At 31.9% G+C, this 18,908-nt stretch overlaps 1 protein-coding gene across 1 annotated transcript in view; it reads right to left on the bottom strand.

Moving 5' to 3' along the window:
* Smp_154490 (putative multiple pdz domain protein) overlaps positions 1–17,732 on the bottom strand; it is a gene marked incomplete at its 5' end in the record, with an annotated part of 58,859 nt that extends 41,127 nt beyond the window's left edge. Inside the window, 2 exons of the mRNA XM_018789759.1 lie at positions 720–1,055; positions 15,831–17,732. Of these exons, the coding sequence (XP_018655170.1) occupies positions 720–1,055; positions 15,831–17,732 (2,238 nt within the window). The remainder of the gene's footprint in view (positions 1–719; positions 1,056–15,830) is intronic.
* Positions 17,733–18,908: the final 1,176 nt, after the last annotated feature.

Below are 18,908 nucleotides of genomic sequence, written 5' to 3'. Positions count from 1 at the left end.
CTTATTTTTTTATACGTAGTTTCCTACATCTATATCTTCATAGCATGTACATTTTGTTCTTACTCAATGTATTTATTGGCACACTTGTGTAACAACACTTTATATATTTTGTTATAATTAAACAATTTGTCACGTACAATTTAGAATGACTCCAAAATAGTTGTGTTTTTTAATAAATTGATTTATACATTCTCGTTTGCAGAATATCTCCTCATTACCATTCAAACTATTATAATTTGTGCATCATATTGATTAAGTGACTAAAATAACAGTAAATCATTCTAAATTATCATATCTTACTGAAGACTTTATGAAGCAAAGATCTGATTGCAGTATAAATAAATTAGTTTTCAAGAATAAAGATGAATCAACCATCTCTTGTTACCCAATCCTACAGAAATGATCTCTACTGTATCATTATTGATGAGGGATATTCAAACTGAATCTTCCCATGCACCTGCATTGAAATATACATCTACAATACAGTTGAAAGTTTCCATAACAAGTATGTTGTCTTTTAAAAAAAAATACTGCCGAAACATCCATTTTTCAATACCTCAGTTGTCCGTTAAGTTAATTAATAATCAATAAGTGTCATTCACTGTTATCCTCTAATGAAAAGTTTACAGTCTACCTTTGTAAAAAAAAAATCAGTTAATATTAATTACGGAAAAATTCACTGAAAACGAAATAAAACTAAACAGTTAACTTCAACTTACATGACATGTCGTTTTGATTAATTGATCAATTATTTGGTCAGCTAGTGTATACGATAATTTTCTAATTTCTTCAATTTCTGCCAACGTTTCAGGAGCTAACAGTTCACCGAACAAATGATTTAATGATAAATCTGATTTGGAAGTATTCTGATGACGATTTTCCGAACCAGGTGTGGTCGGCTGTGATATTGAAGAGGATGTATTATCTTTACCATCTACTGTGCCGACTGAAGGACTTTTAATGTCATGTGTAAGCCAATTGGGTGTGAGGTAGGTAGCTAAGTCGTAGAAGAATAAACTAAGCCAAAATTGGAAGACTATTCGACCAGATTCAGTCTACATCGAAAAAAGCGGTAAACAAATGACAGATAAGAAAACTGAAATCGTGAAATTGACTCAAAATGAAAATAAGATTTCTTCTATTTACACATACATAAAAGACATACTAATATCTAGATTTTGCTAGAAATTTCAAATACTTTAATACCAGGTTCATATCTACTAATTTCAAAGCTTGTATAATTTTTCGAAATCACATTATCATCTGAAACAGTTCACTTTGTGGCATTATGCTAAATGCAGTAGGTTAGGATTGGTCCATTTGTTAAGTGATAATGTTCTGTAAAGGGATATTGCTGCTTCAAATTGATAATCTACTAGTTGGGTTTAAAAAAAGTTCGGGGATTTGTGGAGATTGTAGTATTTGACCAGTTGAATTCAAGAGTCAGTTTGAGTTAAACCACCATTGGAAACCTGAAAGTACGGGACGACTCACTAGTGACTAGCTTCAAGATGAATTTCTTGAAGTTTTAGTGAGAAGCCGTGGCCAGTGGAGTCCAATCCATGTCGGATGGAGACAGTTATTCACCTCAGACAGTCGGTAAATGGTTGCGCAAGACCATGTAACGATTGAAGTTAGACATTAGCATTGTTGAATGACTGCCAGGTCAGTACACTAGAGGTTAACCGTTATCACGAGAGACCGGAGATCTTGGGTCATGAGTCCTATACTAGGAAAATTATGTATGCCACTTCATAGTGCTTCATTTCATTTCTTTTGAGTGACAACATTCCAGTTTATGAAATTACATAAAGATAAGTAAATGGATTAATGTGTTCTCAAAGTCAAAAACATTTTTAAAGCTATACAAAGTACACGGTGTTCATCAATCAATTTACATGATGAGATTCTAAATGAAAAAACAACAAACCAAGCACTTGATTAAGAAACTAATCAATAAAATTACTATTCTCATAAACGCAAAATAATTTATACATGTAAATATCAATTTAGCTGAAACTAAACAGAATACATTATGAAAAACACATTTAAAGATTTGCAGCTAGCTAGTGATAGAATATTTTTCTACATTTACAAATAGAATACATGAATAATGATCAAAATACATAGGTATCTAGGTCTGTAGAAAAATTAAACAAAGGGATAATAACAGTAATATGAAATAAAAGTGCATTTTTTACACCTACTTTTGATTGTTAGTCAAACACATACGAAAAAAAAATGAATGATTACAGTTTCCTAGCATGTGATAGAAAAAAATCAACAAGATAGCCTGTTAAAAGGCAAATTGATAATTTAACCTTTTCCCAATAAAGATAGCAATGATAATGCAGTATTGTTATGAATTTATTGAAACATTATTTTAAAAGTACACGTGATAGCCTGAAGGTGTGCTGCACGATTATTGATGTGATACTGGTAACCATTTCATAAAATAACCCTTTTTAGTTTCCAGTAGCTTCCTATGATTTTTGAATTCTAACTTATAAGCGTCACATGACAGTATTATTAAATTGATTCGCGCAATTTTATCCTGAGCATGAAACACTAAATTATTTTCTTTTACCTAACTGGTAATATCAAAGAATGTTGCCATGAAGTTATTCCATTTAGTTTTTAGATGCTAACTAGTTTCCATAGAATGTCTAAAGTTGTAACCGAAGCCTTCTGAATAGTAAACTCATCAACAAAACTATTGAATAGGTATTAATAGCACTGAAAAGTTTCTATCTTGAACGTTTGAATCCAGTCAAGAAAATGTCATGAACACGGGATTCATGAATAATGACGCTCATTATGAACACAGTTCCACAGATTCGGTAAACAATTATATCCTGAAACGTTTAGGGACCCTTCATTTAAATAAATTTTCCACATAAGAAATTGATTTTAGTTAGATATTCAGTGAAAACTGAAAAGCATTGGGCACCTGATTCATCCTAGTGTGAGACTCTTTAAAAATGTACACTCACGACTCTCCTGAGGAGCAACACAGGACTTCGAAGTCACGTTGAGAACGTGTTATCTTTCATTTGGCTACCATTCAGCTAATCAATGGACAAATGAATTTGAGTAAAGCTGAATCAGTTAGTGAACCTACCAATCCATGATCAGACAAGATTATTTCAGGACTCAGAATATTCACAAACGTAGATGCTTCATTACTGTTCAAAAAATACTGAAGTGAAAGATGTATTTTACAGAAAGCTTTCTGACCCTCTTCAAAAAACTAAACACTCGGATCTAGTACTCATAGCAGGTGACTTTAATGTTCAATTAGGTAACCTTAACCAAACAGAAAGACATTTAGGTGGGTATTTTGGTCAAGATCATGAATCTATTGAAGTCAGACATTAACTTTGTTGGATGACGGCCAGCTCAATGGTCTAGAAGTTAAGCGTTCGCACATTAAACTGAGGGTCTTGGGTTCGAGTCCCGTGTATAGGGCCGTGGATGTACACTGTTGAGGAGTTCCATATTAGGACGAAACGGCCGTTCACTACTTTCAGGTTTTCAATGGTGGTCCAGCCTAGATCGATTCATGAATTCATCTATTAATGTTATTATTTGTTTTTCTCTTCTCTTTTGCGTTGATAAGTATCCCAAGTTTGTATGGATTGTTCAGTAGAAAAAACAGTACACGGGAAAGTCGAAAATTCTTAGGTTTGGTATTTAATAACATTTTCTGTGAAAAGAGAGTGTAGTTTCATCCTTCTGTCTACAACCAATAAACAGTCATAACAGTTTCTTAATGCACCATATGATAAATACTGTCATATTCACCTACAAGATATTACACTATCAAGACGTCGATAGAATGCCGCCCATCAGTAACTAGTTAACGTTGATTATTCTTGTTAGCATCTAGTTCTATTGTCACGATGACAACAATCATTGATTACTACAATAAACTTCTCTTTTTCTCAAGAAAAGACACAGGCATTCATTGAAATTCCCATAAGCAATTTTAAAAGATATATTGATGAGGAGTTTAAAAGTAGTAACCAAGTAGTTTATTTAGATATATTTTCAATATACTTTCATTTTACACAGTCATTATCAACTTGTTGTGAAAATAAAACATCCTAACTCCTTGAATTCACTTAGTATTGTTTGTTTGGATCTTCCCATCGGCTATCAGGACTCAGTGGCCGAGTGGATAACGCGATGGCGTTTGAAGCGAGGGTACTGGGTTCGAGTCCCAGAGTGAACATCAACTCTGAGATGCAGGTACATCCAGCTGACGAGTCCCAAATAGGACGAAACGCGCGTCCTGGATTCCACTGCTAGCCACTATCCATCTCTGCTTATCCTAACTCCTTTATTTAAAAAAAAATAACATTTTACAAAATTATTTAACAGTTAAAATTGTTATGAATAGTTAGACTGAAATACGTAAGAATTCACACGTTGAATTTAATCTAACAAATATTTTATGCTAGTAACAAAAAAAAACAAATACACATTGACAGTAAACTAATTGTGTACCTATGAATGTATGTATGTATTTATTAAAGACAAATAGATTGAAATAGAATGGACAGGAAAATGAGTTGTTTTTATTTCATTTGAGTATCAGTCATAAACATAATAAAATAGATGGAGAATTTCTAGGGCGACTACATATATATATATATAAATACAGTCTTTTGTGTGCAACTTATCATAAAATAAATCTAAATGTGCTCATAGTAAAAGTAAAGAAAAATGTGTGAATATTTAAATAATGAAGGTTTTCAATCAGTGAATGAATAACCATTATTGTATTCATTTTAATGTCACTATTTACTATTATGAATACTGCCAAGTGAACTAGAAGTGAAAATAGTATATTCTGTATTTCATCTTGATAAATTTTCTTTAGTGTTTTCATCAAATATTTCAAAAAGCTGGTATTTTTCAAAAAAAAAATGGTGAGAAGTTTTATTTAAATTAAGTTGTAAATATAAATAATTCAAATGTTAAAGAGTTAGTTAAATATCGAGATGATGGCTGATTTTGATGGAGTTTTGTTCTCTAAGTTGGATAGTTTGGTCGTGGAGCTTTCATCATTCTTCTGAACGACATCATCAGCACAAGCTTCAAGTAGATTTCTACTTCTACAACCAAACCATCCAGCTCAGAGAAAAGAACTCCACCAAAATTAGTTGAATATCAAACCGAAAAGAAGTAGAACACAGACTGTTGTTACTGACAATAACAATAATAACATTATTATCATTCCGTATTAATGACCACTAATAATGTTGTTGCCGTACATAATAATATATATATTGATGTGTAACTGTATTGCAAACATGAATACTTGTCCTATCAGCACGTATCTATCTTGCAATTATGAAAATGAATATATAGTTGAAACACTTTAAAATTTTTAGGTTACATTGTTAATCCTCTTTGAAAATAACCAGGATAGACATCTATCTATAACATCAGTTGTATAAAATTTATGTTAGTTTCTAATTGTTTCCCTGAATATATGAAATTATAATGTGCAGAAATAGTTGAAGATGACTCATAATATGTAAATTAAGAATAAACTATCAGCCACGTAGAACTAATCTATTTGTAATAGTTTATTATAGTCTTCCAAAGCAAAAGACGGTTATCATATTGATAAATACTACCCTCAAAACATCTACCTCTCATAGATAAATGTTCTTTCACTCTAATACAACATAAAATACTGTTTTTGTGTCCCAAACTGTTTAGCTGTTGAACAGCTGGACTCCAGGCCAGTTACAAAAGTTTCTCATTTTAGTAAAATAATCAACAACTTGTTCAACCTTGCAGTAAATAAATTCACATTAGAAACTTAAAGCATACTGTTGTTACTCAGTTGGGAGCTCAAAGAGGCCTCACTATAAAATACTGTTTATTTTGAAAGAATCCGTAAAAATCCAAAGATGTGAGACATATAAAAATAGTTTGATAATGCTCTGTGTTTTGAAACCTTAAAGAAAGTCTTTAGTTATTCTTCATTTCTGTCATGTTTGATAAAATATTCTATGTGCATACATCTTCAAAGCTTACGAAATTAAAAATAATGTAAAACACCCACTGCTTATCGTCTAGGAATTATTTCTTGAAACACAGTTGAAAACGTATGTAATTATAGACAAATATGATCAGCAGAGATATTTTTGTCTCGTTCTGCGGTTCAGAAAAGACAGATAATCCAATGTATCGTAAACGAGTTTAGAAACAAAACTGATGATTCTGTTTGTTGTAAGCCATAAATTAAATCCATGACAAACCATTCATATATATATATACCAGTAACTGTTGTTGATTAGTGATAATCCAAGATGTTTCGTTTCTCCTTATCTTGGTTTTCTCACATATAAATCCAATGAAAACCTAAACAGCATTTATATTGCTATCATTATCAAATGTCTTATGAGCTTATCGGGATTGAGATTAACTTTGTTTTAATAAACCATTTTGGCTAAACAGGATGTAATACTGCTTTTCTTCATTTAGTTTTCAATTTTTCATTTTAAGGAAGTCATTTCTACTTAGAATCCAAAACTTTCACACAGATTTACTAATCGGAATTGATAATCAATAATTATAAACCTAGCGAAGCACATTTTGGCGTGGTACTGTAAAGTTAAATGTAATCATTTGTAATGTTATTAATACTGATGAATTTTTCGCTTTACCTCAAAATATGATTGTATTGAACAAATAGACTTATAAACTAGTGAACTTATTATTTAAGCCAAATGAGAGTATTCATTGAAAAGTACAAAACAGTTGTATACCATATATTATGATAATTTAAAACTAAAAAAAATATTGATAGTTTATGAATCAGCTTGGAACTTAGTAATAATCATAGTGATTGTTAGTTAACACCTTTCATAAAGAAATAAAGTGAGAAAGTTTGTAAAGAAGATGCAAACCAAAATAAAAGAGATATGATTGGAAAAGTAAAAATCCATAGTGAAATCTATGTCATTATACTGCATCAGAATGAGATGACTCACAATGTTAATTAGCATTCATTTTGAGATTGTGTCACACGACATTTTTCTATATTTGTATCCACACTGCTTGCACAACTCATTTATGAAACACCCTTTCATGTGTTCAGCTTCAAGTCGCAATGGTGGTGTGTATTTGAGAAAGGTCTGATGAGCATAACCAGTTGTCCAAGCCAAAGTAGATGAAAGGAGACAATGAACTATTTTATCTTACTAGTTAAAAGGTGAGTGATCTAATTTCCAGGCTACTATTCCATTATACTACACCTAGGACAACAACAGAATGACGATTTTCACTTATCAGGTACAGATTTACATATACGGCTTTAATGCGCACGTTAAATATGAGAGCTAGTGATAAAACGCGCTGCTGTCTAAACCAAGGTAGTTAGAAAGGGCGGTTGAAAATTGAGGCTCAGTGACTGGAAGTTGAACTTTTTAAACGGTGGGTCACATCTACGATAATGATTAGTTCGTTTTAAACCACTTCTTCACCATTTCACTTATTTAATTGACGATCATATTTTACTGTTCTGATCATGTTGGGTCAAATTTTAGAATTACATTTTTGTAGTTAACAAATAATGTTGTAGGTAGATTATAAACATTTTATAACTATATTATATATATTCACTTAGTACTGTTTGTTTGAATCTTCCCATTGATGTTTTAGGACTGCAACTGGTCAGTCTCTCAGTTTGAAGCGAAAGGTATTGGGTTCGAGTCCCAGAGTGAACACCAACTCTGAGATGCAGGTACGTCCAGCTGACGAGTCCCAAATAGGACGAAACGCGCGTCCTGGATTCCACTGCTAGCCACTATCCATCTTTACTTATATATATATATATATATATATATATATATATGCGCACTACTGAGGAGTCCTACAATAGAACGAAACAGCCGTACAGTGCTTCCAGGTATTTCATAGTGGTCTAGCTTCAATCGACTCATGACCTCAACTATTAAAATTACATTATATTACATTTATTATATTACATTTATCAGCACTTTTCTAGCTTTATGTCTTGAGCTAAAACAATAAGTGTTTCAAAATACGGCTGTTCAGTTTAAGGAGTTGTATGTCTATAAATGTATCCATCTTAGTTATAAATAATCAAAACCATTTCAATGTCAATTAAAGTATAATTACCTGTGGACATATTACCTCAAAGTTTTTAAATATTACAACTGTCAGTTTTTAAAAAAGTGACAACAAAGAATTGTTGACTTAATAGTTAACATAATAGATTAGTTTTAAATTAAGCGATCAGCCTTATTTGTACTCCTTAACAGTACAGCCAATAGTGAAATTTAAGTTTGATATAACATATCAGATGACGTAATAATAAACTTGATTTACTTAAAATAGTAGTTATTAAATAAAATGACTAATTATAAGATTTTGCAAAATATTTGTCCTAAAATATGACAAGATACTTTTGTTTCATTCTATGCCATTGTTGCCTTCATTTAAATTTCATTTTCACAAGGGGGTTTTGTGGAGATTTTAGTAATTTTTTATATAGTTAAGATCATGAGTCAATTGAAGCTAGACCACTATGGAAAACCTGGAAGCACTGGACAGCCGTTTCGTTCTATTGTGGGACACCTCAGCAGTGCGCATCCACGATCCCGCCTCGCAGGATTCGAACCCAGGACCTGCCAGTCTCATATGCTCACTAGTGACTGGCTCCATGAGGTAATTCCTGGAGTTCTAGTGAGAGGTCGTGGCCAGTGGAGCTAATCCATGTCAGGTAGAGACAGGTATCTACCCCAGTACAATGGGAGTTGGTCGCGCAATTTCGTGGATTGGTTGAGGTTAGACATTAACACTGTTGGATAACGGCTGGCTCAGTGGTCTATCGGTTAAGTGCTCTGGCGCGAGACTGGCAGGTCCTGGGTTCGAATCCTGCGAGGCGGGATCGTGGATGCGCACTGCTGAGGTGTCCCACAATAGAACGAAACGGCTGTCCAGTGCTTCCAGGTTTTCCATGGTGGTCTAGCTTCAATTGACTCATGATTTTAACTATATAATAAATTCCATTTTTTTCTTTGTAGTGACTCATCAGTGTCCATATAGTTTATGTCATATCTCTTTATCTGACCTTAAAAAAGCTCTATTTATGATCTTACTATTATCATAAATATTTTAATCACGTATGAATAAACCCAAGTACAAAAATTCAGTGCATTTCCTCCCCATAGAAATTCTAATATACATAAATGAAATAAATTTTACATAAACTGAAAGAAGAAAATACTCGTGTTTATTTGCCATGACTATGGATAAAGTAACAATGTGTATTATAAATGTCAACATTATCAGTCAACAATGAATGTTAGCATAAACGCAGCAATTTGTCAATGTATATCAAATATTATATTGAAATCCATTGTAACTACGAGTGATAAGTGTTTTCTCAATGCTAATTTCACTGATTAAATACACATAGTACAATCACTCAGTAACCAAGAAAATGTACGAATTTATGTTAATAACACTAATAATATGTGCAAAACCACCGTCTATTATATTCATGATTCGTTATTCTAATTTGTTTATTAAAAACATTTAGTTGGTAACACGTAATTCAACATTGTCTATTCTTCTGGTTTAATAATGTTCACCAACGATTCCATAACAAAGAGAAGACCTCGAATTTCTTCTTTGTGTGAGCTTTTCTTCGCAACTATCCTCTGTTTTTATGTTTATTGACATGAAGGAAAACTTAGTTGTGTAGTTCTACTTTACACACTTCTTTCCATTTATCTCTACATCCCTTCTTGGATTATCTAAGAGACCTTTTTGTTTCTGTTTAGGAGACCTAAACAAAAAGGTTGGAATGAACATCATAGGGTATGAAGATATCATAAGATAATATGCACTGGGAAAACGGAACGAAAATGGTGAGAGATTTGTAAATTTATGCGCCTTCAACAAAGTGTTTATAGGTGGAACTACATCAACCCACAAACCCATACATATAGCTACACGAGCTTCACCAGACCACACTACAGAGAGAAAAATCGATCATATTTGCATCAATAAAAAATTCAAAAGATCCATGAAGGACAAGAGAACAAATAGAAGAGCTGACATAACATCAGACCCCCACCAATTTGTGGTTTTCAAAATGAAGCTGAAGCCAAAGGAGCATTGGACATCTGGAGAAACAGCATTACAAAGGTTCAATACAGCCTTCCTCCAACATACTGACAAACTCAACAAATTCAAGAGAACTCTCAACAACAGGTTCCAAGTTCTACAGCAGTGCCACTGACAGACTGAAAAGAAGAATATATCATCAGGATACCAAAGAAAGGAGATCTAAGCAAATGTGAAAACTACAGAGGTATCATTCCACTATCAGTAACAGGTAAGGTTATCAACAGACTGTTGTTGAACTGGATGAAGGATTCAGTAGACATCCAGCCTCTGGATCAACAGACCGGCTTTCTCAAAGATCGGTCCTCCACAGACCACATTGTGAAACTACGAATCATTGTTGAACAAACAATTGAATGGACCTCGTCACTATACATCAGCTTCCTTGATTATGTGAAAGCATTTGATAGTGTGGATAGGAGAACATTATGCAAATTTCTACGACTCTGTAGAGTGAGTAGTTGAGAAAATCGTTAATATCATCCGGAATTCATAAGACGGACTATACTGCAGAATCGTGCATGGAGGACAGCTGAAGTATGTGTTCTAAGTGAGGATCGGAGTCAAACAAGGTTACTTGCTTCCCCACTTGTTTTTCTTCTGGTTATCGATTAAATTATAAAGACCTCCACATCCCAGGGAAGCACGGAATAAAATGGAGAGCTTGGATGAAGCCAGACGATTTGAATTTTGCAGATGAACAAACTCTTCCATTCGATACAAGCAATAATTGAGTTGAAGGCAGTTAGTGTAGCAGTAACCTCTGCAGCAGTAGGTCTCAACATACACAAGGAAAAAAGCAACATCCTCAAGTACAACACGGAGAACACCAACCCAGTCACACTTGATGAAGAAACTTTGGAAGAGACGAACGTTTCATGTATCTAAGTAGCATCATCGATGAACAAGAAGGATCCGATACAGATGCGAATGCATGGATTGGCAAAGTAAGGGTATCATTCTGACAGTTGAAGATAATATAGAACTTAAAACAACTGTCAACAAATATGAAAGTCACAATCTTCGATAAGAACGTCAAGACAGTTCTACTGTATGGAGCTGAAACTTCGAGGACTACTACAACCATCATCAAAACAGTACAAGTATTTATAAACAATTGTCCACGCAAGATACTCAAAGTTCGTTGACCGGATACCATCAGCAACAATCTACTTCGGCAGAGAACAAATCAAGCCTTAAATTGGAATCCTGAAGGCAAAAGGCAGAAAGTTGAATCAAAGGAAAAATTGCATTTGGGAATTGGAAAGACATCAAAATAATGAATCACAACTGCGAACAACTGGAAAAGTGAGCCCAGGACAGAATTGGTTGAGGACTCCTATTAGGTGACCTGTGCTCCAACGATGGGTAATAGTCGTTAGTAATTAAGTAATATAACTACATCTACAATACAACCATATAACGTCTGAGATACAAACAAGAACTTAATTCAACTATCATTTCACAATCCTGCATTCTACTACACTAGCATGAACTTGAGCCAGTACTATCTTTGATAATAGTATAAGAAAACCCATTGAATGATTTGATATAGGTTGTTGTTACTAATAGTTTATTGTTTAAATTTATTGAACATTATTATGAAGCCTAAACATTTCATAAGGCTTTAAATCACTCTACAATTGTTATCTAATAGTTTACCATACCTATATACAACTTCAATTAACGAAAACACATACATAGATATATATATTGGACATAAGTATTAAATAAGCACTTTATATGTTTGCACAATTATAACAGTTTTAATTTTATAGTACTTTTAAGAAAAATGAAAAGTTCAGTTTAGCATTATTTAAATTACAATAATTTGAAAGGAAAAAAAAACAAGAATTTTACAAAAATAAATAAACATTTTAACTATTGAAATTACTAGCAAAATTATAAATTTTTTTTCTATTCTTTAAATATATTGAACTATTGAATAAGGCATAAATATACAAAAATATTTAATGTATTATCATCTTAATGAATTCTTAACATTAAAAATAATAAAGAAGGTTTCTATCGATCAATTAATAGTACAATACTAATAATAACTGATCACCATTTACTTAGTATTGTTTGTTTGGATCTTCCCATTGATATTGTTAGGACTGCAACTGATCAATCTCACCATTTAGCTAATAGATCTCTCTTCCTTGAGATTTCATACACTTAACTATACAATCATTGATTGAGTAAATGTTTTAAATGATTGTTTATAAGAAAAACATTATTATTTATGGTAAAATGATACTATTATTAATCATGTTGAGAAATGCTTTGAAAAACTCAAACAAAGCAAATAAATTGATTATGAAAAATAGTGTCATATATAGTTATCAATGTAAAGCTTTAAAGATGATACCTCCAAAATGCTAACTCTTAGTTGAAGTAAGTATTTTATCATCCGACTATTTAAATGAGTCTTTTGTTATCAGCATTTGCTCAAAACAAAATAGATGTATTTTATCGGTTAAGCAATGACAAGCTTAATGGTATTGACGTTTCATGAATTAAACTTGTTCGGGTATCAAAATAGGTTTGATAAGTCGTTTCTAAAAAAACAAAGCATATATATATACATACATCATTTCGGTTGTTACATCAAAACACTTTGTCAGAATCCGAATTTTGTTTGAATCATTATGTATCATAATATAGACTTGTGTACATGCGCTAATGAATATTACACATTGTAACTTTTTTGTGTATTTTAAGTAAATGTAAAGTTCACTAAAGCGAGATATTTCAGTTTAATTGAAGAAAGTAATGAAATTAGTACATATGTTATGTGTATTACTATTAATTAGAAGAAACATTCAGAATTTATTTTGTTTGTTTGTTTGTTAGTACATACGGGATTAAATGAAAATATACGTCAATATTAAGATTGAGAGTATTACTGATTATCTATAGTATACAATGAAGGTAAATAATAATCGATTTATATAACCTGTTCTTATTAAAAATTAAATTCAAATTACTGAGGAATTTCAAACAAAAATAACAAGTATCTAACTTTAGTATAAGTTGAAGTAATATTGTGATTAACAAACTGACATGATCTATTATCCATTCAGGGACCATGGATGATTCAAAATCTAATCAACTCAATAGGATAATAGAAGAATATAAGAAGATTTAACAAGCCGCATAGTCTAATCATAAATGAATAATATTTACTTCTCATCTGTATTAATTGGGAGACACAGTGACCTTGATATAGACATCCATGTGGTGACCTTGGGTAACGGAAAATTCTACCCAATAATAGTAACTCACCCATGGACACATTTCACGGATTCATCTGGTTTACTCTACCAAAATCAGAAATTCCACTAATATCGGGTAACCATCATAAAATACTGTATGACGATGTTAGACAGGAAAAGCTTTGTTGAACAACAACTATCAACCAAAATTTGAAAAAAAGTAGTTTTGGTGAGAAGCTGATCCCTTGATCTTAAACAATTCTGACAATGAATCTTCAGTGATTCGGAAGTTTTCAAACATCACAAGTTTATCCCAATCGATTTATCTTCCATTGGTTCATTCTTTAGATTTATCGAATTCAATCACAATGGTATGAAGATAATGTATACAAAATCTGATTGCTTCTTTTTATATATATGTATATCGTACACAAAATGCTGTTTCCGTTAAATGTTTCCGAAATCTACTAAAGTTAGTTTTAAAAGTAAGCAGTAAGTATTCGTTTATCGAGTACTGCTGGGGATTTTTTGACGATGCTATAGATAAGATTGAATGAAAAGAAACTTCCAATTCATTTTGTCAACCCCATGTAATATCTAATTTTTAATCCTACAGAAACAGTCTTTCAATTAGCTTTACTTCAGAAATTACAATTTAAGATCAGTCAAATAATCAGATTTTCTAAACTAGGACATTAGTTGACTGAACAGTAAGTGTGCTGAAATACGTTTAGTTGAGTAAATATCAACTAAGTGATAGTCATGCACGACACACAGTGACTGAAACAGAAATTAATATAAAAAATCGGTAAACCAGATGAGTTAACTCCTTCCACATGTAAGATTTCTCTCTATTTCATCCCAATATATATAAATTTAATCTGTTTCTGAATTAACAAACCAAGGAAATTATTTGACTTGTTTCTGAAGAACCCTCAAATTTCACAACCATTCCTAATCCTCGAAATAATTTATGACCCACAATTAGTTATATTCCTCAGCATTTAGCGAGACCAGATTTCCGAAACACAAACCTTCCTTCTTCAGGCCATAATTTTATTTATTTTTCTCTTCTTTACTGCTTTTTTTAGAAGGCTAATGAACAAATGTAATGTTGTTTCCATAATAAATAAAGATTGTTTGGAAAATTACTGTTTACTTGAATACACCTACTACTCTCTTTCAAACCGAGCACATAAACATTTTTGATCTGCTTCCTTTCAGATTTTACCTACTAACAAAAAGACTGATATTCAAATGATAAACACTTGCAGAAATTCAAGTTTTTACCAAAGCAGACTATACACAAAGTAGCAAGAAACTGTATGGATAATCTATATTTATGAGGGGTTCAATCTCATCAAATAATTCATGAAGTTGTAACTATGGTCGTTGAAGAGCAAATGAATATATAAATACAAACGCAGTAAGCTTTCCGAATTAGTACCTTACTAAGTAACATTCTAAAGTCTTACCATTACATACTTTCTCTGTAGATTAACCTCTGAAATTTCTTCTTGAAACTACGGATTACAACATGTTAATTAACTAATTTTCCCAATATGAGTTATTTCTGGTAGTTTTTAGTTTTATAGATATATAATCTTTATCGAAATTGACTTATGATTTGTTACGAAATTAAATCATACATTTCTACTAGCAGTAGACGCATTGTAATCAAACTATTCATCTCGAAAAAATCATCACTAACAAAAGCATCCACTATTCAACTATTCAATCTAATTTTCCTTGCATTAGGTATCGTTTTCTAATGGAACTTACATCCAAACTGGATATTTACTTAGACTTTGAAATTACTGATAGTAAAATAGATTCACTAAGTTCTTTGTATACTGTTGATAATTGTATTTCTTTAAAAGAATAGTGGAAAGAATTAACTCTATCAACAACAACAACAAAATTAGAATAACAAACAAACAAAAATTTCAACGAAAAAATTTACACAAAATAGTTTACTTTTAAAATTTAAATTTTTATTATTATCAGAAGGGGTTTTGTGGAGATTTCAGTATTTTTCATAGTTGAAATCATGAGTCGATTGAAGCTAGACAACCATGGGAAACCTAGAAGCACTGGAGAGCCGTTCCATTCAAGTGTGGGAATCCTCAGCAGTGAGCATCCAAAACCCCGCCTCGCGAGATTCTAACCCAAGACTTATCAGTCTCGCGCCAGAGCGCTTAACCACTAGAACACTGAGCCGGTATCCGATGGTGTTATTCTCTAACTTCAACGTTGTATCATTACGAACTCTTTTTTATTGAATAGCTTAAAAAACCATCAATTTATTCTTGTAATACTCATAAAACGTTTAAAAATGAATTATTATACACTAAGTTAACAACTATAATAAACTTTTATAGCCTACAAACAATTTTCTATTATTAATTTTTTTAAATTACTCATAATACTCACCAACTCTGCACGTTTTTGATAATTGGATAATATTGATGTGATTTGTTTAAAAAGATCTTCAATAGAATTACTTCTCAGTATGTTAGATCCTGAGTTTTTAGTATTCATACCATTCTTCACAATATTATTGTTACTTTCATGAGTAATGACTGAATAAGTAGTAATATTAGTATTGTCATTGCGTAATTTAGTCAATCCAATAGCTCTAATCAATAAACTTAATAAACATGCTGATCTCCATGGTTCTAATATTGAATCAGTTTTGATATCCCATGCACCTAATGCATCTAAACTTATTAATTTCTGTGAAATGGATGATGACAGAAAAGAAGTTGATATCGAAGTTGATAAAGATGCTGAATCGGAAAGTTTCAATGGAACTAGTAATGGCTCAATTATCCATTCCAATTCATTTAATGCTGGAATTGCTTTGAACTGTTTCATATCTTCGAGTACAGAGGATGAATGAACACTGAAATTGTCGTGTCCTGATGAACGCGGAGTGATATCATTATCATCGGATACACTTGCCTTGATATTTTTCACATTTCTGTTTATTTCCATATTATTAATACCGCCAGCATCATTTTTTGTAAATGAAAGTTCTAATTTATGGTCAGGTATACACCTTGGATCTTTGAATAAATAAACATAACCACGTTTACGCGAACCAAAAAAGATGAGATCACCAGGACGAAGTTGTTGTCTTTGGAATTTCAGTGAATAAGATGGTTTGACCAACACATCATTAACATAAATTTCAATATTATCTTGTATACGATGAAAACTGTTAGATGTAATCGTACCAGTAGAACTAACAGTAGGATCAATACCCTGATCCCATGGTTCAAGAAATACTAAACTTTCCTTAGATGAATTATTTGATGTATTTATTACATTGTAACCTACAACTTTTGCAATAATACAATCCCCTTGAGATGAATTCAATTCAGATGGTGTAGGATAAAGCCGAATATCAACGTGTTTCCCATAACCAATAGTCATATATGACTGCATTGCATTATCAATGATTAACTTGGTAACATCATGCAAAAGAACATCCCGATCTGGTTGATTACCACGTAATAAAAGGAAATAAGGTCCATTTGGAATTTGTACTCCACGAAATGCACGACCTCGTCGAGAATCTTTGAAGAGTGTAATTCCATTTACAGGTGTACAAGATCTTGATGAATTTAATGTAGTTTGAGAAGCTGAAACAGAACCTCGTAAACTAGCCTGTGAACAATCTACACTTCTACTTTCTTTCATAAACATGGATCCAGTTGTATTATAGCCATTGTTTACGGGTCTAAGTTCTAATCTCCGGCATAATCCGTAACCTGGAATGGTGTTTTGTAATAATGAAATAATATTTTCATTTAAATCTATTTGACGAGTATTACGTTCAGTGAAAGACCAAATTGGTGTAGCTGATAAATTAGGAGATGAAACTGGTTGAATATGTCCAATAATTTCATATAAACAAAAATCATCACGTGTTCCATATTTTAAATAATAAGTGTCAACTAACTCTTTAACAACTGATCCTGCCGTAGTTGAACCATTAATTCTAATAGTTTTAAAGTGATCTCCTTCACGTACTTTTTCACAAAATATTTTAAGAAAATGCTTTTTAAAGCCATCATTCGTTACTATTTGTTCCCAGGATAAGTCCTTTGGATATGAAGAATTTTCATTGTCTCTATTATTATATCTAATGTTACTACTATTATGATTATTCCATATAGCAGATGATGATATGTTTTGACGCGATTTCGATGCTGAACGAGATGTGCGAAATATTGACTTTCTCTTTTTTTCGGAGTTACGCTCGTTAGTTAAAGTATTACCTCGGGGAATTTGGGAGTTCGAACCAAGGTTTGCAACTCTGTTTAACATGATTAAAAGAATAATCGATCAATTAATAGTTTTAGGATCATTGAATATATCGTATGTGCGGAATTTTCGAACATGGTCCCTTGATTTTGATAAAATTCCTCATAAACACGCTATTTTAATTCCCATACTTGTAATAAATTTCAATAAGTCAGGCGTTAACCAAATTGTCCAAATATTTATGTGCTTTCTTTTAGTCAAGATGTGATTAAACAATACAAATGGTTCATCCTACGCATTAAGATATTTATTTTCATTATGTAGTATGGCTTAGGTGTTGTTCTCTCATTGGTTGACAACATAACAAAAAGAATCGATTTCATTCATAGTCTGTCTGTACTTGCTACTCATAGAACTATACTCCCTTAAGAAACACATATGCATATGTCTAGTCACTAATTTTTATTTCATTAAATTAAATAATTATCTATTCTAGAAATTCCTAATTAAATAATTGCTCATTTTCATTTGAAAAGACTATTTTGTTTCCGGATAGTTGTTACAGTCACGAAATCCCTATACATGAAACCATAATCAACTAAGTTGTTTATTTGACAGAAAAAAAACAAAACGAAATGTCCCAGACCTTAACCTTTACTACTTATACATTTATACCTGTTCTAGTCATGGTCAGTATACTGAAAATAGTATGCTATTTAGGACTACCTATACGTCAGAGTTGGTACTTAAGATAGAGAAAATATTAGAAATCTCACTGTTTCAATCATAGAAACTCCTAAAATTTAATCAGCCAAGAAAGCTTTGTGTCATTAAGCCAGAAATTTAACATTTTGATAGCTTACTCGAATACAGATAAAAAACAATGGTAATTAGTTATGAGAATATTAGGAATAAAAATAACCCACATCTTACAAGTCCTCAATACATATAATCATAGTGGCGAAAATACAGAAGGTTTACTTATTTTGAAATAGTTAGGTTCGAACCATCAAGTGTCATTCAAAATGTCAATTTCAATATTTCGATAATATACGTTTAGGTGGTGAATGTTAATATGTGAATCTATCGATCAACACTGCAAAGCAAAAATTAATCGTACTTTATATAAATATCAGAATAAGTTTACCCACTGAAAACACAGGATTAGAATTACTCAAGTTAGTCAGTTTTATTAATTCTAAATACGCATCCAACATATACAAACTGTCTCATACGTGT

The sequence above is a fragment of the Schistosoma mansoni genome, chromosome W (genome assembly GCF_000237925.1).
Source record: "Schistosoma mansoni strain Puerto Rico chromosome W, complete genome".
Taxonomy (NCBI): Eukaryota; Metazoa; Platyhelminthes; class Trematoda; order Strigeidida; family Schistosomatidae; genus Schistosoma; species Schistosoma mansoni.
The sequence above is the reverse complement of the archived record's forward strand: the minus strand, read 5'-3'. Positions and strand labels throughout refer to the sequence as shown.